The 21,364-nt window shown below is 41.2% G+C and overlaps 1 protein-coding gene across 1 annotated transcript in view; it reads left to right on the top strand.

Annotated features, from left to right (window-relative positions):
• The window catches only part of il1rapl2 (interleukin 1 receptor accessory protein-like 2), a 305,540-nt gene that overhangs the window by 262,293 nt on the left and 21,883 nt on the right, over positions 1–21,364 (top strand). Inside the window, exons 7-8 of the mRNA XM_062394184.1 lie at positions 11,495–11,627; positions 19,722–19,867. Of these exons, the coding sequence (XP_062250168.1) occupies positions 11,495–11,627; positions 19,722–19,867 (279 nt within the window). The remainder of the gene's footprint in view (positions 1–11,494; positions 11,628–19,721; positions 19,868–21,364) is intronic.

Raw genomic sequence — 21,364 nt, 5'->3', positions numbered from 1 at the left:
ACCTTGTTTCTCTTCCACTAATTCCATTAGCTTAGTTTCCAGCAGCTGCTATTTTCAATGAAAGTTCTGACAAACCCAAGGATATATGACCTGCCCATCGCCAGACATAGTTAAACAGGAACATATTGAAAAATGTAGCAGCTGAAAAGCCAAAACAAAGGTCAGTAATATGCAATATGGCACTTTGATACACCAGGTTCCAAGATACACAACTCCACACAAATAAACAGAGCTTGTTGTATCGTGTCTGCTGTATTTCAAAACAGGAAACTATTTGCTTAAATGTCAGCCATAACAACTAGTATTGGTTGCCTATTATTTGTTTTAAAGAATATCTCGTTATCTCTCTGAGTTGTGGCAATTAGAATAATTTGTTAAAATTGACAGGCAAATGGTTTTCCTGTGTTAAAGGGATAGTTGACAGAAAAATGAAAATTCACTCATTATCTACTAACCACTATGCGGATCTCAGGGTTCAACTTTGTTGCAGCAGAATCCAATATAACTGAAGTAACCGGCGACCTGCACTTCAGGTGTAATAAAACAATAGAAGAGACATTACATGCCTCGACATTCATATTCGACCCAAAACGAGGTCATTTAAGCCTAAAAGTCCACTGGAAGGGGCAAAGCTACCGCACATAGCCACATGATGGTGTGTCCGAGGGTCCGTGAATGCACCTCAAAGGAAGATATCAGCCGACATTTAGGCTTAAAACACGGTGTAAATTATGCAGTTTTGAGGCGACTGTGAATGTCTGGGGTTACGGAACTGCAACTATGTTTAACCCAGAGACTCCAGAGGTGTTTTGTGGACTCAAACACTTTTTTCCGGTCTACTATCCCTTTAAGAGGCAGATCAGTGTTACTTTGGAAAGATATTTTCTCCAGACAGAAACTCCAGTGTGAGAAACGATATCAGCTCAGAATCTGTCAGTGACGTGGAATTGAAAACAAGCCCCTTGTGACTGGTCATTTAATTAACCTCGTCAAGCATATCTGCTGTAATCTCCAATCTAATTTCATCTGTTAATTTAAAACTGTTCTTAACGAGGCCAGCCCCCCAGCCAATCAAATGTCAGCAATAGAAGCATAAAGGACTTGGTTAATTAGAGCTGTCAGGAAATGGCCATATATGGAAAAAGAGGGGGGCTGGATTTATTTTATTACTTCCCTGAGAGAGTTATTAATTCCGTGGGAATCACCCCAGGTGATATGTGTGTGTGTCTCAGGATAAATCAAGTAATAGAGGTGGGAGTGAATGCTTAGAATAGAGATGAAGTCAGATATGAAGAGACAGAACAAAGACAGAAAAAGAAGGAAACATTTTTTATATGTTCATAATAATCCAAAATGTCTCTTTCAAACTTTGTGGCAGCTTCATTTCCTGTTAGACAGGAAATTGAGCCTCCGCTTTTCCAGAAGTGATTCTCCATCTCATATTTATCAAATATTATTCACTCTCATGCAGGATCGTAATGTCAAATTATATTGGAAATCTGCACTCTGAGGATTTCATATCACTGTAAACATGTTAAATGTGGATTTGCATCAATTAAAAAGAAATGATTAATTTTAAAAACACATTGAAGCCATATTTTAAAACCAGTAGCTCCTGTTGACTTTGATTGTGTTTTACACAAGATTTCACATAAGTAGTGCAGTTGCCTTTATGATTTGAGGCGAAACAGATGTTTTCTATGGACAAATGTGAGATTGTGTGTGTGTGTGTGTTTGTGTGTGTGTGTTCATGAATATTTCAGTGTGTAAAAGGGAAGTGTAATGATCGAGTCCCAACAGAACTGACCTGTGACATACACATAGAGGAGTTATAGTTGTTGGTGGTTTTGTGTGGATGATTCATTCAACCACACCTAAATTCGGGAGAGGCGGTGGTCTAGTGGCTGAAACTTGGACTATGGGCAGAGAAGGTCTCTGGTTCGACTCCATGGAGAGACAACAAAAGACGAACCTGGATTGATCTGTCCAAAAATCCAAGAGGATTCTCCCTACCCTGTCTAGTGCCCCTGAGCAAGGCTCCTCACTCCCCCAACATCTGCTCCCTGGGCGCCGTACATGGTCGCTCACTGCTCTGTGTTGTCTGCACCAGATGGGTCTAATGGGACTAATAAATGCATCTTAATCATCTTAATCTTAACCAGTGCAGACAGCATCTCAACATCCCTGCATTCTCCCAGACCCACCACAGTGGTCATATCCTCACCAGCTATAGTCACAGCATTTAAAACAGCTTTAACTGTTAAGTAAGTTTTAGTTATTTCCACAAACATCTGTCATTTAATAAGCAAAGACCATATGTGGTTAATCTGTCAACATGAATCGCATGAAAATGAACCATACCCAGTATTGAGTTGGTTTCTTAGGGAATAAACTCGGATACAGGAAGTGATGCATTTTCCATTTTAGATATACGCCACGTATAGACATCACGGTAAGAAAGGAAGGTGCATTTCAAAAGCAGCGCAGCAATGACCACTTGGCAAATGACTGCAGCGATTTATATTGAAATCTCCATATCTGTGGTTGGCACAAAGGACGAGATTTTGGGGGAACGTCACCGCCCCATTCACAGCTTCTGTAATAATAGCAAGGATTCTTAATTTGTTAGAGGCAGGATGTCTCTAAATAGACAGAATGAAACAGCCTCCCAGGTTACAGCTGAGCTGCCCACTTACTGGCACATCGACATGTGTGTGTGTGTGTGTGCGCGCGCACACATGTGTGTGAGGCACCATCTGTTTTGCCATGAGCAGCTGTGCTCCCTTGGAGCCCAAGACCAAAAACTCAGCTGTTACCAAGACAACCCACCTATACGCCATACCTGGTTCACACACACACGCACGCAAACACACACACAGACACACACACACACACTTTAAAACCACCTAGAGGTTTTAATACTGTGTGTGCTTTCACATGAGCGGATGGACAGAAATGAATCATATATTTCTGAACTGTGTGTGTGTGTGTGTGTGTGTGTGTGTGTGTGTGTGTGTACATGTGCGTGTGCATAAGATAGGAAGACAGATATGGGGAGAGACAAGCAGATGGACAGTCTGTGTTTCTTTCCCCTCTACTTAGGAAGATGATATGAAGAGGATTTAAGTCTCTCTTGAACTTTCTCTTTGGTTCCCTACTTCTTTCAGTCACATCCTTCACGGTAGAATCTCCTGTCAGGCTCTATGAATAGTACTGTTTCAGGGTTCAAGTAACTGAGTCTGTTCGAGAAAGGTTTTCTATATGATAAGTCATTGCCAGATTGACTTGATAATGCTGCTGTGAAATCCATGAGATCTGCAAGTTCAATTCCCATCTCGTTTCTGCAGAGACTCTTCCAAGACCTGATGGACATCTCACCTCTCTGGATCCCCCGTACAAAAGATAGGCATGTGTGTTAGAAAATACCTGAATGAACCATCTAAATAACATCAGGAACATTATAGAGGGAACTCCACTTTCAATACCTTTTTGCTGCACGCATTACTCATTGTGCCGGTCAAACAAAGACATAAAATAAACTGTCTAGCATTTATGTTCTATGTGTCCCTTCACTCTTGTAACCACCTGCCACCTGTGTCCAGTAAGTCCGTGGAGGTCCAGACCTCTAGGTTGAGATCCACCGGGATGTGACATGAGTTTTAGGCTAAATGTGATAATTGGGGCCCCTAAATTAAAGCCTGAGAACACTGTGGCTCTAGAGGAGCTGTCTGGACTTAATAGGACCACTGGTGTTTTCCCAGACGTGTGCAGCTCTTGCAGAATGTTTTTAACTCGGCAGCACAGAAGCAGTATTTAAGTGGAACGGATCAGTGCGTTGGTGAAGTCCATGTCACTGGAGCATTCTGCCGCCAGAATTAAACAGTGTGCTTATGCAAGCTTTGACTCGCTGCAGCTCGCTGTCTGAAGTGGCTTGGTTCTTTGCTGCAACAACTGACAGCTTTAAGAAAAAGAAGGTGTGATATGATGAAAGCATATCAACATAAATCCATCGTGCCCTATGGTGCTACGTGCCTGCTAAGTGCCTTTAGGCTCTGTGCTAACAGGATACATTCACTGGCTCTGTGCACACAGTGATGGATGAATCAATGCTTCAACCTTTGCAGACACAAGCTGTGCTGTGTTGAAGCAGATGAGCAGGTCTTCTTCTGAGAGGACACAGACTTTCTGCAGAGGAAATATAACCTGAACAGAGTACCAAAAAACACTGCCATGTTAAGAGCTAAATAATGCCCGAGTCTTCATTTAGCATGTTAGCATGCTAGCAGAGTCATTGGTAAATAGTATAGTATTAAGTAATAGTGAAGTTATGTGCAGTCAAGTGTATGGGGGGGGCCAGTGGCAGAAACTTGGACTATGGGCAGAAAAGGTCTCTGGTTCGACTCCACTGAGAAACAACAAAGAGTCGAAACCTGGATTGATCTGCCCAAAAATCCAAGAGGATTCTCCCTACCCTGTCTAGTGCCCCTGAGCAAGGCAGCTTACTCCCCCAACACCTGCTCCCCGGGCGCCGTAAATGGTCGCTCACTGCTCTGTGTGTCCTGCACCAGATGGGTCAAAAGCAGAGGTTAAATTTACCTACCTGCATGAGTGTGCCTGTGCATGTGTTTGGGACCAATAAATGGATCTTAATATTAATAAGTTTATATATATAAGTTTTGATGAGGTAGAGTGTTATGTGTGATCTATCTATCTATCTATCTATCTATCTATCTATCTATCTATCTATCTATCTATCTATCTGATTCATTCTTGAGGGACATGAATCTGTAAAAATTGTCACGTCAATCCATGCACAGTGTGTGAAACCCACTGAAAAACCTACATAAACTTTCTTGAAGCATCACAAGGGTAAAATGGAAATTAATAACATCCTGTTAGCATCCCAATAAAACTATATTGGTTGGCTTTGGACACATTTTACAATAATTGTGATGAAATCACAGCCAAAATATACATAAGTCCTACTTTGAATTGTGTCATCTCCTCAAGCTGACTACAACTCACCCATCATCATAACCATTATCCTCCCTGAAGCAGGTCAATTACCTCATATTGTATAAACTGCTAAATTAATATCTCTCGTCTGACTTTTACTACTATGAATGGAATTCATGTGCAACAATCATTGTATAGATAATATAGTAACGCTAATTAAACGTATTCATCTGTACTCGAACTCCCTGCCCCCCTGATCCCATTTGATTTCTAGGGAAAAGGGACAATTCAATTCAATAACCTTTATTTAACGTTAATCTAGTGAAAAGTAGGCCATGTTTTAATAGAGGGGCTGAATCAAAGATGACACGGAATTTACAAATGTATCCCATCTAATACTGTAATTCCAAGTCTATTAACACCAATCCTTTTTTGTCATCGGACTCGCCAAGTCATCTGATGCAGGATTCTGTCAGTGTGAGTGTGTGCGTGTGTGTTTGTGTGTGTAAAACCAGTTTTCAGTGATTAATTTCCCTCATTACATGAATACTGTTTTGTCAATCATCAATCCCAATGTGTTCAAGGTTCAAAGGGCTCTCCCTCATATGTACTTTATGCAAAAAGGCCTCACAGAGACAAGTTGTTTCTGTGCTATAATACTCCACCTGAGACGTTTCTGTTTGGCCGGGAGCCTCCAGCCCTTTTTAGTTGCTACAAAGCTGGTGGGTGAAACTTTTGAACTGTTGTTTGGCATCCTCCTTTTAATATGCTGTGGTTTCCTGAGTGAGCCTTTTCAAACTTTCTTTCAATTTCCTTTTAATTATCTTTGGGAGGTTGTGGCAGCGTGGAGCACAAATGATGAGGAGAAAACATCATCATTCTACCGATGTAGCTGTCTGAGCTGAAATGGTTTTAACTACTATACTTTAAAGAGCTGAGTACTTCAGAGATCAGCCCTCTTCAGTGGGTCATAATGTAAATGTTTGCATTAGTTCTCTTTCTTAGTTGAAATATTGTTAGTTTTCTAGTTTTACTTTGTGAGGTCCCCTTCTTTAACGGGAGAGAAATAAGAAATTTATCTCTGGAAGGGCCACACAGTCATCTGAGCCGTTGCACTATGCCCCAAGTGGTTTATTGTAAAGGTTCAGAGGTAAAAAATGCTGAAAAAAAACTTGTCTTTTTTTGAATCTGTGATTTCTTTCTGTGAAATTTTTATCTGAAAATATATACAGCTGTCGAAAAAATCGTATCTGTTATTTGAGTAGACATATGAAGTAACTGAAGATTGTCAAATAATAACTCAAGGGACCCTTACGGTAGCCTAGAATAGTCAACTAAATATACTTTTACATTACATTTGTCTGACGCTTTTGTACAAAGCGACTTACAATTAGTACACTCAACATTAACGAGGAGCCATTTAGGGGTTCAGTATCTTGCCAAGGACACTTCAGCATGCAGATGGGAGAGAATGGGGTTTGACCCGGCAACCTTCTTGTTGAAGAACCATCACTCTAACCACTAGGCCACACGGCCCTTACTTAACTGCATCCTCCGCCCATACTTAACTGCATCCTCAAGTACCTAAGAGGAGCATTTCCATTCTATGCAACTTTACACTTCTAATCAGTTAAATCTCAGAGGCCTGTTGGCTCTGTAGGCAAATTCTATTTAGCTCTCCTAAATTTGTCATTACTTTAGTTACTTTTCAAACGATATCTTTTCATACCCAACTTGAAAACCATGTACTTCCAAATGGTATTTGTAAAGTGTTCCTGAACAAACTATCGACAAACCATTTTGAAATGTTTTTAGAAATGTGTCGAGCTCACAGGACCACCACTAGTTGCTCTCTAGAAGACGATGCATGGCTGTATGATAAACTCCTGAGCAACAGTGGTCATTAGATCAAGGTATTTCATGTGTTAGCCAGAACCAGTGAAAGTTGTGAACAGAACTCCGCTTCAGTGACATTTCTCCAGTGAACTGAATCTCTGCAGTGCTGCTGCTGAAAGCGTCAGTATTTTGTTAGTGCTGAAGTTAAAGAGTGTCTGTCCACATCGACAGGAACAGGAGGCAGGAGGAGAAAGACTGAGCAGACATAGATGGTGAATAATAACAAAGAGAAACCTGACACACAGAAGGTGCGCAGAGGAGACAGCGAGAAGCGGAGAGATGAGAGAGAATCTGCTTTGGTGAACAGAAAGGAAAAAATCAAGGACGAGGGAAACCCGAAGACTGACAAGCGCAAAAGACTAATGATGTGAACCGAAGTTACAATAGTTATAGAGGAAGAAGCAAAGAAGACAGACTCCCTCTGTGCCTCCATGAATTTCCCATCATCCCCTGCTCCTTCTGCTCACTGTTCATGAATGGAAAGATCATTGACTTCTTCGGATCAGTTTCTACTGACATCAGAATCAGAATCAGAATCAGTTTTATTGGCCAAGTAAGTTTTCACAAACAGGGAATTTGACTCGGTAAAGTGGCTCTCAGGTGCTTACACAGAATAAACATCACAAAAACAAACATAACAAAACAAAACAAAACAATACAAACAGTCCGAACAGTGCGACGGTCTAAGAAAAGAAGTGCAGGTGTGCATATTACAATTATCCAGTGTGAGTGAAATAAGTAAACATAATTAAATATAATTATAATATATATTATATATAATATAATTTAATTCCGGGAGTAACTGTACAGTGGTTATTATAAGGATCCAGAGTTATTGCACAGTGCCAGAGTGGGTTGACTGTTCAGTAGTGAGACGGCGAGGGGGAAGAAACTGTTTTTGTGTCTGGTGGTTTTGGTGGACAGCGATCTGTAGCGCCTACCAGAGGGGAGGAGTTGGAAAAGGTTGTGTCCAGGGTGAGAGGGGTCTGCAGTGATCTTTCCTGCCCGTTTCCTGACTCTGGATGTGTACAGGTCCTGGATGGTGGGCAGGTTGGCACCGATGATCTTTCCTGCAGACCTGACTGTCCGTTGGAGTCTGTTCTTATCCAATTTGGTGGCCGATCCAAACCAGACAGTTATGGATGTGCAGAGAACAGACTCGATGGCTGCAGTGTAAAACAGGATCAGCAGCTCCTGAGGCAGGTTGTTTGCTGCGCCAGCTTCCTAAGCTGGCGCAGGAAGTACAACCTCTGCTGGGCCTTCTTGAGGATTTTATTGAGACCAAGTCGTGCTTTGGTATTTATACAGTTGGTTACGTTCAGTTCGTTGTTATAAAGTATGAAATAAATGTCACAAAAATAATAAACAGGAAATTGGAAGATATTGATATTCAAAACCTTTTTATCATAAGGAAGGTGTATGAAAGTTATCATGTCTGATTGGAAATGTATCAAAGATTTTTTTTTAAATTTGTTAAAATCTAATGGTCGACTGTTGAATATTGATTTTAAAACATTATATATATTTTTTTTAATTTATTAATAAATAAAATGGAATGATGAATGCGTGCTTAAAATCACTCAAAACTGTGAATACTGTATTCATGATACATTGCTTTACATAGTAAATAAACAGTATTCAGTTGAAATAAATACCTTATATTTTCTGTAGCCTATAGCCTGCAATTCAGTCCAATTCGAAAAAAGAAAGACAAACTATGAAAAGTATCTGAGAATGTGAACTGCATTCAAAAGCACTTCTCTGGACTTAACTAATACTGCTTTTTACTCACCAGGTAGCAGGAAATCACGGAAAATGTATAAAGCAACTAAGTCAGACATTTTGGTTCTCTCATACAGCTGAATCCAAATGTGAGGAAATTATTTGAAAATATCAGTGTCTGAGAGCATTGCAGACTTGATATCAAAACCAAACTGCTTTTATTTTGCACATCATTTGATCAGTTGATTGACACCTGGAACTTTGCAATGGAGAACAGACATGAAATAACATATACAGCGACTATATTTAGAGCAGAAGATTAATCTTCTTTTCATTCCTGACTCATGCCAACAAATGAAATGCTGCAGCAGAATTATTATGATTGTTATTATTTATTTATTTGTGCAGTGTAAACATAATCTGTGCCAGAGACATGAGCCGACCTTAAAACACACGGCTTTACAGGCAGAGGGAAACAGATGAAGATGTCTGATAACCAGCCGTTCCTCCTGCTTTATTACGTGCATGTTTGTGTGATGAATATGTGAGAGGCCTCACTAAACAGCACACAAGAGTCCATGTGAACTTAATTAACAAAGACTGGACTCAGATCAGTTTTGCCCCGCGTGATGAGACCTCATCTCACCTGTGATTGGTCAAAAGGAGAGCTTCCACAATGGTTAACACCAGAGACTACAGCTGTGATCGCACTCAGCAGGTGTGTGAAGTGATGATGCACAGATGTGGGAAAGCTCCCATCAGTTACTGGTACAGAGTACTGATGACAGCCCCAACCTTTCAGTGGTGTTCGTCCTGCTGCTTTAGCCCCAAACACACAACAGTTACCTGCTGGAATTATTTGTGGACTGGTTGTCAGGACCCGTGTTGTTATTTTCTGGTGATCAACGCACACATAGACACACAAGGTCCCCCAACCTATACATACACCCTCATGCCACACAAGTGCAAACAAAACTGATGAATTTAATCACCATAACATGCTGAGAACACAAACACTCCCTCAGGGTGCTAATCAATTACTGTGGAGCTAACACACAGGCACATACACGCACGCACACACACACACACACACACACACACACACACACACACACACACACACACACACACGCACACAAATACTCACACACTGCAGAACTGGTAAATAAAAAAAACAAACTAATTTTGCCTGATCGTGTGTGTTTGTGTGTGTGTTAATTGTGTGTGTAAATTAATTTCACTCAGACCCCTACACCCTACACTGTGACCACCCACCAACACCCACATGTGAGACGTTTGAGGCTTTGCAAACCATATTGTTGGCTTGTAGGATTTACCATTTTGGAGACAGACACAACTCAAAGCTCTCTGTCTGCTCCCTCAGACTGAATGATGCAATGAATGCAAACGAAAAGAAATATGACAATTCCATATGAAACGGTTTGTATTTTGCCACGACAACGAGATAAAAATGAAAGCCAACACCTGGCCAGGCTGGGAAATGTTTTACTTTTGGAAATTTCTTTCTGAAATAGAAATTCCAGGGATTAGTTTACACAAAGACGAGAGAGACACTCGCACAGCAACCCCAGCAATCCCCACTCGCTCTGCATGAGGCCGGCTAGAGTCAATACCAAAAGTGTTCAGTGTTAACATTCAGTTATCTGACAACAAACAAACACTCAACCTTAGCATTCAGTGGAGGTGCTTGACTGTAATGATAGAGCTATCATTATGATAATACTGCACTATATCATAATTATCTGCTAATTGACTGCCTGACGAGGTAGCGCTCATCTGAACGCTCATGCTCCATCATCACCATTGATAGCTGTAATCAGAGACTGGTGGTTTCAAGGTCTTACTGGAGGGTGTGTGAGAGCATGTGTGGGTAAGGACTAAACTCAAATACGTATGATTAGGTGTGTGTGTGTGTGTGTGTGTGTGTGTGTGTGTATGTGTGTGTGTGCTTGTTTGTGTGTTGCCTTCTGCCCTTTCAACACATTAAGGACACAATTATCGTATATAATATAACTCATTTTTGGAGATACAGTTCACTTGTACATAGGCCAAGTGTCCCTAGGAGTTACATCCAAAAACCATTTCATCTCAGTTATTCCTTCCAGTGCCAACTATTAGTGCCAAAGCAGCTTAGCTCCCGGGGTCCCCCTGGTTGACCTGTGGGTTTAGCGGCAATTTGTTAGAATTGAAGCCAAGTCTAACAAAAAATGTATCCAAAGGTTGTGAGGTTAAAATTTTTAATAATTGCAAATTAAAAAGAATAAGAAAATGTAACGCTGAAGTCTAAAGTCCGTTTATCTACTATTCATATTGAGGCTGAAGACGAAACTGAGGTAAATGACAGTAACTGCCATCACCCTCCTTCCCCTTAAAAACAACAATAAATTGTATGTAAATGAAAAATTGAATGTGGCTCCCACAAAGAGCAAAAAGTTACACATCACCATCGGTCACAGGGAGAGGAGGTTTTTGTTTAGAAGTAACTTTAGTAACTCTTACTGTTTCCCTCTTTTCTCACTCATGATCATTTTGCCACCAGGAGAATTATCTGTTAAACCTTTGATTATCTTTCTAAATTGCGGTGACGTCACGCAGGCACCCTGAGGCCCACCTACAGTGGATGTCTATCTTTGTTCCTAAGGGTGGCAACAGGCCCCTGGTTTTACATTATAAGCTCCTTTAAAACGCCAAATTCTTCATTAATTGCTTCCTTTGCTTAAACTGGACCATTGCAGGTTTTACTGTTTGCCTTCATAGACACGGTCATGTTGTTGTCTTACCTTTGTGTTTTCCCCTTCGCCCAAACCACAGCATGTTGCGGTGACAGTGGAGAGAATGTTGCCGCCTGTCATCGCGCAGTAGTGTGTACTGTAACAGTGTATTGTGGTGTGTGTTGCAGGTATGCCTCTCAGCTTGGACTGCAAGGCCTTCTTCGGCTACAGTGGAGAGAACAGGAGGCCCATCATCTACTGGATGAAAGGGGAGAAGTTTGTGGAAGAGCTGGCGGGACACATTAAAGAAAGTGAAGTCAGGTAAACACACCACGCAGCATCGACTCACTGAACCACGTGTGCGTGCCGCTAACCATTCAGGAAAATTAACCAATGTCGCTTGTTCATAATTAATATCCTCAAGTTGCTTTTTCCACCCCCTGCAATGAAACACTGAGAGAGAGAATCAATTACACACACTCAAGTTTACAGGTCTCTGTTGTTAATTAATTTCTGAGAAGACTGGACTCCAGCTGCACTCCTCGCACTGTCAGCATTTAATTTACCCTCTTATGATTTATGACTCATCGAGGGCTCTCCGACAGATTCCTTCTCATTTTTCCTAAAGAATTATGAATACTAATAATAAAGTTTAATGAATTCATTCTCTCTCCTACTGGGACCAATTACATGGCTCTGTGTTGGGGAAACCCTGATTGTCGGTGGGACATCGAATATCATTATAATAACCTGCTGGATCACCTTGGAAACCTTCAGAGCCCTCTTCAAGGGCGTGGCCCCAATCAGACACAGACACCTTTTTCTTGAAGGCTCCTTTTTTTTTTAAACAAGAAGGAGAGCATTATGTTGTAATTTATATATATGTATGTAGATATCTTTTTAATGTTGCATGGAAACTTCTACATAAATTGTCCTTAAGACCAAGACTTAGTTGTGAATTTAGCTCAGCGATTTTTCATGATTTAAATATACAGGCTAAAGGCAAAGGGCTGTTGCTTTTGTTGAGAGTGAGATTTGTGTGAATCTCTCAGAAGTCACAGTGGAGAACCAGCAGCTGGTCCAGGAGCTTTGCCTCGACGATCCAGGAGTTTGCAAACGTTCCACAATCTGCTGTCTGTCAACATGTCTCTGGAGACGTTGAAATTGTCTGAGCTTAACTTTAGCTCTACACAATGTGTATGGTACCAGTTAGCCATTAGAACCGTTTAAATGAAACAACGAACTCAAAATCTCAAGTACTAGTCTACCTCCAAATCGGCTGGTTTCTGTTCATGGGTAAACAGTCTCTGTAAAGAGCAGAAGAAGTCAAACACATTGACAAGAATGCATTGACTAATTGGTTTTATCTGTATTCATGTACAGATAGCTGCTGTCAAAATGTTATCAGCTGAAACGCCTACAGAACGTATCACTGTTTGAATCACTTGTAAAAGTATCAAAGTTTGACTCATGTGATAGAAGAAACCAGTCAGACATTTTGCGGTGAAAAGAAGAAGAAGTCTCGGCCCGAATACTCTCTGTCGACACCGGACATTTGATATCAAATCAATGTAAATTTAGCCCCAACCGTCTGCTGGGCACGAATGGGTGGCTGTGGGTCCAGGTATCCAGTCGCAGCCAGTCCACCTATTTATTCTTCCAAAGTCTGTTTTAAAGACGCTTTACAATTCATTGACTTGAACAATGGGACAGGCAATGATGGATGACACTGTCACAGTTTAGGTGTTCAAAAAAACTGCTAGAATAAGGTGAGGCTCCAGGTTCCTAAAACTTGAGGAAGTTAGAGTGTATACGTAGCAAAAAAAAACACTGAGCCTACGGAAAACAACTTCAAACAGATGTCTCTCATTGAGTGTTTCAGAAAATGTATCAATGTAACATATATGTGTTATTCCCTTAAAGTAGATTGCTAAATACGTTCATTTTGATCAATCCACTGCCAGAATTTGCACAAACCTCTGTATAAGCACAGCACATGTGACAGAGTGGGCTCATATGGTTCTGCGGTTTTCAGAGAGAAACTTAACAAAGCTTTTATCCAGATTAATATTTGTTTTATGTTGAATGTTTTTTAAAGATGAAAGGAAACATATTTATCAGAGAGGATCCACTCTCCTGGTCCCCAGACAACGATTTAGTACAATAACAAACCCCCCAAAACATGCAGTTTTTATTGTTGTCATTGCTGTGATAACGTTTCCTGTGCAGGGCTTTGCCAGTGCTCTAAGGGGTAATGACTGATTGTGGTATACACGATTAAAGCACATAAATCCCAGCTGCAAACTCCTCTTGTTAATACTGGTGTGCTGGAGTAACTGAATGAATATGTAATCTATGCAGAGACACTTTAAATTTAAGCTTTTTTAAAGCATTTGTTGTATTTTCTATGCTCTCTCTGTCAGGTGTTTTGGTTGTGACAACACAAAGTAGTTTTTTTTTTACAACATGGCAACGTCAATAGCAATAGGTCCAAAGGGGAAATAAAGATGAGTTGACAGACAAACGAGCTGTAAACAAGTCAACAGTTTGGTAAGATTTGTTACCAAGTTTAAACTAAATGTGACTGCACCCATACTGCTCCTACTGACAATCCCTAATTACACAGGATCCCAGATGTGTGCACAACAACAGCAAGTATAACAGTGTGATATTAAAGCAGGGAATCAGGTTGCCAGCACTAACAGATGTTTAAAACGGGTATTATTGTACTGTTGAAATAACTCCAAAAAATGTCAAAGTTTAACCAACAATGACCATAAAGAACTATTAACACATTTCCCTGTTCAGTGTTCAAAGAGTTTGCACTGACTTCTCTCTTTTCACATTTGAGCCACACCACTCTACATTCACTTCTGATGCACTTACTTACTTTATCCTCTTCATCTCTTGAGGGGCATGAGGCGGACTGCCTCCATCTAGGCCTGTCCTGGGCTACGTGTGGGACCTCTCCGCATGTCAGGTCCAACTCTTTCAGCTCAGCCATCACGGTTTGCCACCATGTTGTTTTGGTCCGACCTTGTTTGCATTTTCCGGGTTGTGTCTGTCTTAGGACGATCTTTGGCATCTGGTTCTGGTCCATTTTGAGGACATGCCCAAGCCATTGTACCCGCCGACGTCTGATCTGTAGCACCACACTTTGTCTGTGAGTCTTTTAGTAAAGAATACGACAACCTGTCAAAAGCTATGTTTACAAATTAGAAAGAAATTGCATTTTTTTATAATGTTAATCATCAGCACAAACTCCCTGATCTCGGTCTGAAAGTCAAAGCCTTTACGGTTAGAGAACATTTTAAATTGATCTCCTCTGCCCCAGAACTGTTACATGTCATCAGTTCAGCCCACCAATTATATTGTCTACGTTCATTCCTACCTAAAAAAAAGCCTTTTGCACGGCTATTCACCAACTCTCTCCAAAAAGATGTCAGCCTCAGCTCCACAGCAGCAGCCCTGCAGCTGGCAGAGGTGACTGCTCACTGATCGGGGCGCGAACCAAGGTTCCCAGCATGAGAGATGCTCTCTGTCACTGCTAAGACACGTATTAGCCTCTGGAAATTTACTCCCACAAGTGTAATGTAGAAAAACAAAGTGTACGGGACTGTGCATGAGCGTTAGTGTTTAAACTTGAAACTAATCACACCCTGTGTATTAAATTAACCTCTGCCTGATGAGTTCTCTATCTTTCAGTGCGAACCTCTGGCCCACTCCGACACACTGCTGCTGTGATGCACATTAATCTGTCCATGTTGAGCTCCCTCTGCCCGTTCTGATACTGCCCTGTCCTGTGCACTGTGTGAGACTGTGTCTGTTTGCACATTACCGCCTTGTGTCCTCATTGATAAAGTGAATACCTGTGATAACCGAGGCTTGTTCCCCTGCAGTGTGTGGGAGAGCTGTTGACACTTTCACCTCATTATTATTTCTCCACAGAGGAAGAGCAGCCACCTGTGAAGTTGGTGCTACAGACAGGAAACCTTTGTCAGTCTTTGGCTGACGATGAAAATGCACCTTATCACGGAGTCAAGTGCTTTTAGTAGAAATATGCCCAAACCCACCTCGAACACGATAACTATGAGCAGCATCATCGGTTTTACTGCAGTTGTTGGCACAGCTTCACTGTTGAACTACTTCACAATTCTGCGACTCAGCGATGAAAGTTCTTGCTTGGTTCATGTGCGATGAATTTGCAATTACAATATTTTCCACTCGGGTCGGTGCTTGCTTCATATTTTCACTTGAAGGCACCATTTACACGTATGTCTAGTGATGTGGAGAGGCATCCTTACCTGCTTGAAATTCACATCAGCTGTGCAGTACCTCTGCTCTCAGAGTCTCACTGCTTCGACCTTCCTTTCATTTCTGGGACCATAGAAGATATAAGCAAAAAAACATCCTTTTTTCTATGTGAAAACTAGAAAAACTGCCAATATTTCCATGAAGCAATTTATCTATTAAAGTATTTAAGTGTTGTGCAGAGGCAGTTATTGTCACACATCAGAGACTGACCTAAACTCCCAAACGAACATTACTTAAACACAGCATTCTGAACTTTTAATGTTTGATTAGTAGTGTGTATTTTATATTTCTAGTTATTTGCTCGCTCTGTAAAGTGTCTGATTGATAAAATACTTAATGAAGAAAATAAGAAATACTTAAAAAAACCTGAACGATATCAAAAAAAAGGAAAAAGTAGCTTGAAAAATACAGTAAAAAAACGAAATCACGCTACGAGAATACTCTTGACACACTTATACTCAAAATCAATGCAGAGGAGCAATTTTCTCTCCACCTCTTGAGTTACATTATTTGAAACTCGGAAAATGTGCATAATGAAAGCCAATCAACCCTGAGAATGAAACTCACAACACAACACAACAGCACTGGCTTCTGGCGTTTCACGACAGCAGTTGTTGTTCAGCACGTACTTCTCATTCCTCTGCTGACTCCCTCTGTTGTTTCAACCACATGTACATTGCTGCAACTGCAGTTACTTCAGCCAGTCTTCTTCTCGTCTGGAGGAGAACAGGTTACTTGTCACGCAAATAATCCCAAATTATCCTACCGCTCAAACAATGCGACAAGAATGATGTGTTATTTGTAGAAAATGTTTAAAATGCTCTATTGTTAAGAAAACTCATCACTTTGCTCATACTGTTTGCTAAAAAGCTTGGTTTTTACGGTGGCCCTGAGAGCTCAACGAACAGCAACTTAAGAAAACACATGCAAGTTGACAAAACAAAAGCAAATTAAGAAAACATCTCCATCAATTTCACAACACAACACAACACATTACAGAAACACCCAGCAAATAGTCACACGCTCTGCAAATAGACACACGCGCTGCAGATAGACGAACGTGCAGCAAATAGACGAACGCGCAGCAAATAGAGGCGACAACACAAGGGAAGTGTTTCCAGAGGACAGCTTAAAGGGATGGACACAGGAGACACTAAAACGTCCAATACACCTTACAATTTCGGTTCCGCACAGGCTCTTCAGCCCCTCTACAGTGGCTGTACTGTACAGTGTTGTGCATATGTTTTGCGATCGCTGAACTTAACGAATCACTTTTCATATTATTAACGTGAAAGTAACGATGAACGTGATTGAACGTCACGTTACTTTTTTTAATCATCGTATCAGGCCCTCATGAAATACCAGGAGCGGGCGTGGGTGGTGTGTGTGTGTGTGTGTGTGTGTGTGTGTGTGTGTGTGTGTGTGTGTGTGTGTGTGTGTGTGTGTGTGTGTGTGTGTGTGTGTGTGTGTGTGTGTGTGTGTGTGTGTGTGGCCAGCGCACCGGGGCTCCGACCCCGCCCACTCGCTCGGAGAGAGCCACAGTGAGCTCTGAAGATGGTCCGATCTAGAGACATGCCGTCTTCTCCTGTTAAACTGAATAAACAGCGCTAACAAGCAAGCCCCTGTTTGTGAGGAAATGTATTGTCCATAGTGAGCAGGGGTTTGAAACCTTTACTATCAGAAGAGACATTTTGCCCCCTCTTCTGAGCGAGTGGGCGGAGTCGGTGCCCCGAGACCCGAGACCGGTCAGACCGCTACAGACACACACAACACACAAACGCCCGCTCCTGGTATTTCATGAGGGCCTGATACGATGATGATTAAAAAAAGTAACGTGACGTTCAATCACGTTCATCGTTACTTTCACGTTGATAATATGAAAAGTGATTTGTTAAGTTCAGCGATCGCGAAACATATGCATGTGTTTTCTTAAGTTGCTGTTCGTTGAGCTCTCAGGGCCACCGTAGGTTTTAGCCCCGCCCCCTCCCAAAAAAAGTCTAGTCTGCTCTGATTGGCTTGCCATACCTGGTTTTGCATGTGGGGGCGTCTGTGAGAAAGATGAGCTACCTTTAAAACAGACTTTGGACTTTTTAACTTTGATGAACTTTTACATTGACATTAAAAACAAGTCACTGCTTTTGACTGTGACCTCTGAAGGTACACATCAGAGTGATGCACACTTTCAACATCACTAATACACACACTTGCACACACACACATGCACACAGAGATGTGATCCGAGGTGCTCGGTGTATTTCGTCAGGAACACTTGACTTTAATAATTCATAATTCTTGCTGTGATCTTTGCCTTCACAATATTGATAACATTTGACTTAGGCTCTCTCGATAAAGAGTCATTGAGCATTGATATTGAGGAGGTTGGGAGTTCGCTTCCCACAGGGTCCACATATTGATATTCTATGAATGTAGGCACTTAGACACAAGCTCTGAGTGACACATGTTGTTCTCTTTGATTGTGAAGCACCAACAGAACCACATGATGAAACGACAGGTTGCCTTTTCGCTGCTCGACATGTTTGGTCTGTGTCAACCCCAAAATACTAGTGTTAGAACCTGGGCAATCCAGACCTCTGTAAATAAGAGTAATAAAAAGGATCTGTGGCACAGCCTGGTGTGTTTTGACATTGGGGCTGATTCTGTTTGGGAAATGCTGTTTCTTTTTCCCCCATCAAAATCCTGCTGCCTTTGGCTTGGCTGATCACTGGAGAGTCAAACCACACCACGACAAAACAAATCTCAGCCAGACTCAGCTCAGCTAACGGGAACCAGGGATATTTCGGTCTCTCTTTGTTTTATTTCCTTCTCTTCTGATGTTGTAAAAAAATTCAAATGCAAATCATGTCAGAGGGAATCCACCGTGGCTCCGTCCTAACCAGTACAGCAGAAGTTTCTCCACAGACTTCTAATTGCTTAATAATGGCTTTGTGTGAGCGAGGTAATGGAAACTGTGCACGTTTAACATTCACTTCAGGTAAATTAAAAATGTTACTTATAAATGTTTAAAGTTACAAATAAAACCTTGTGGAAAAAACTTGGAAGCCATTCTGTAAAAATATCACACACAGTTCCACCTCTGTTCTGTCTGAGACACTGTCATATTGCTTTATTTGTGCAAATGCACCTTCTCCTCACTACAGTTTAATCCTAACATGTCATTCTGGTGGCGGGCACAAGGTGTTCTGTATTAGAACAAAGCATTTTCACATTGGTCTCAATGCACATGTCAACCTATAATGACTATACAGATTTGTCTTATACAGATATGTATATGTATTCAATATACATGTATGTAAATGTGGATTCATTCATTCAGACCCTGCTGACTAAACCCGCACACAAACACAGTGTCATTGGACACGTGTGTAAACTCAGACTGCATACGATCAACATTAATTGGTCTTCACCAGCACAAAGGACAGTTGTGATGATTTGCATGTAGAGCACAGTTAGTGCGATATCAGATATCATTGCTGAATTTGACCTTAAATCAAGCTTTAAGCAGCAAATTGTGACCCAAACATCAGTTCACTCCCCTCCCCCTCCTCCTCCTCCTCCTCCTCCACCTCCTCCTCCGCCTCCACCACCTTGTTCTAGCAGGCCTTTACAGGAGTATCACCTCACCATAAGGAGAGAGGCTGCTTCCAGCTGTCACCAATGTTTTCTAGGCATGTCTCCCTCTGTCCTCCTTTTTCATCTGCTCTCTTCTCTGCTCCACTCCTGACTTCCCCCCACCTCTCCTCTCTTCCTCTTCCTCTTCCTGTTCACCTCTCTCAGTTCCTTCCTCCTCCTTACAGGGAATACATTTGGGAGACGTGGAGCTCCTCCTGTCTCGAAGATGTTTAGTCCTTTCTGCTCTCACACTTCATCCTCCACCTCCCCCTTCTTTTTATTATTTTAAGGAGCACTCTGAGTGAGAGGAAACACACATTCATTCTAATATTTTCAAATATGTTTTTCTATTCTCTGCTCTTTTCAAATCCTCCTCCCTGTATTCCTTGAAGGGTTTTTAAATCAGCAAATAAAAGGACAAAGATGTTTCTGCTTTCTATGACTACCATTGTCTTCTCTTTGTTTGTCTAGGATCTTGAGGGAGCATTTAGGGGAGAAGGAGGTGCAGCTATCCCTAACATTTGATGCTGTGGATGAGACAGACCTGGCCAACTACACCTGTTATGTGGAGAACCATATAGGGAAGCGCAGTGGGAGTGCTATACTGCAGAAGAAAGGTAGATTACACTCTCTTTGAATTCCCCTTCTTCTTCTCTCTTGATATCCAGCTGCTTTTTTACCATGCCGCAAATATAAACAAACCCTGCCAATGTGTTATCATCTCGTTATTGTTGCTTTTCTTCAAGCTGAAATTATCACAAACAGGTTGCAGGTAAATTACTCATGAAAGCAACCAGCAGGACATGGTTCAAATTTGTAATTGTATCTGTAAACTCTGATTGTCTGTACTTCTGGTAACCATTATGAGGAATTGTTCATGTATGGGGCCTAGAGTGGAGCCCTGTGACAACCCATAGCTGCTTTCTGCTGCAAAATGAGATCCATTTCTTTATCTTCCTTGCACTCTTTGAATAAGATATAGAAGCAATTATCAATTGAATTACAGGAAAGAGGAAAACAAGTTATTATATAAAGTTGCGCAATCTCTCAGTGGTGTTTTCATTTATCATTATAAACAACGTGTAGCCTTGAGAGACTTTTTGTAGCTATGCTCGTCCTGTAACGGAAACATCACCTTAAAAATTCAACAATGCTTAGCTGATCCCAGTTAAGCTGTAAGACTGGAAACAGTGGTGATAAACTAGTCTTGCTAGGACTGAATTTAAATAATACCTACCCACACCTCTTAGACAAATAATCAGATTCTATCGTTTCTCTTGAATCTTCACACAATGTAGAATAATAGTGTACCACACTACTTGTGACCAGGAAAAAGTTTCATATCTGTGTCATTGAACAAACATGATACAACATGTTGGTCATTGATATTTAGAAGTGTATCTGTCATTACCAAATAGAGAACCTCTAGATTCAAAGCTTTCACAGTATATTATCCAAAAAGAAGTTATTTATTTTTCACTCTGGCTCAGTAAACATAAAACCGCGTCTGCTCTAGTTACCTGGGACATATTCCATCTCTCTTTATGGTTCTGCTAACATGGAATACCCTTCCAGCTCAGGAATTTATGCTGTCTTTTATGGCCCAGTAAATATTTGTGGATGTGAACAGCTTCCAAGATAATTAAGACGTTAACTGTATGCTGTTATTGTGAAATGTGTGAGATGTAGAAGGTCGTCTGCAGCTTAATTTCAAACATCTCGGTAGCTGTAGCTGAATGAAAGAAAGTCGTGTCATTTACATAATGTCTGACTTCATCCAGACTTAAAATTCAAGATGCCAGATTTCACAGTGCTGAACTGTTTACCTGGCAGGTGGTCTCCAGAAAGTGTGATTAAAAAAAAAACACACCACAATAAAAAGCACCACAGATGGAGACAATGCATAAGGGCACCGCTCGCTTTGTAAAACATTTATTGCGGAACGGCGGTATCTTGCTTCCTATCTGATGAGCTGAGAGAACAGGCCTGTTTGAGTCAGAAGGCCACGGCCCAGAGAAACAGGGAAACAGCACTGTGGGAGGACATGAATTGTGTCCGTTACCTCATTCTCAATGGAAAAGAGAGCCGCATAAATGCCCACCAGGAGAAATAAA

The sequence above is a fragment of the Platichthys flesus genome, chromosome 8 (genome assembly GCF_949316205.1).
Source record: "Platichthys flesus chromosome 8, fPlaFle2.1, whole genome shotgun sequence".
Taxonomy (NCBI): Eukaryota; Metazoa; Chordata; class Actinopteri; order Pleuronectiformes; family Pleuronectidae; genus Platichthys; species Platichthys flesus.
The sequence above is the reverse complement of the archived record's forward strand: the minus strand, read 5'-3'. Positions and strand labels throughout refer to the sequence as shown.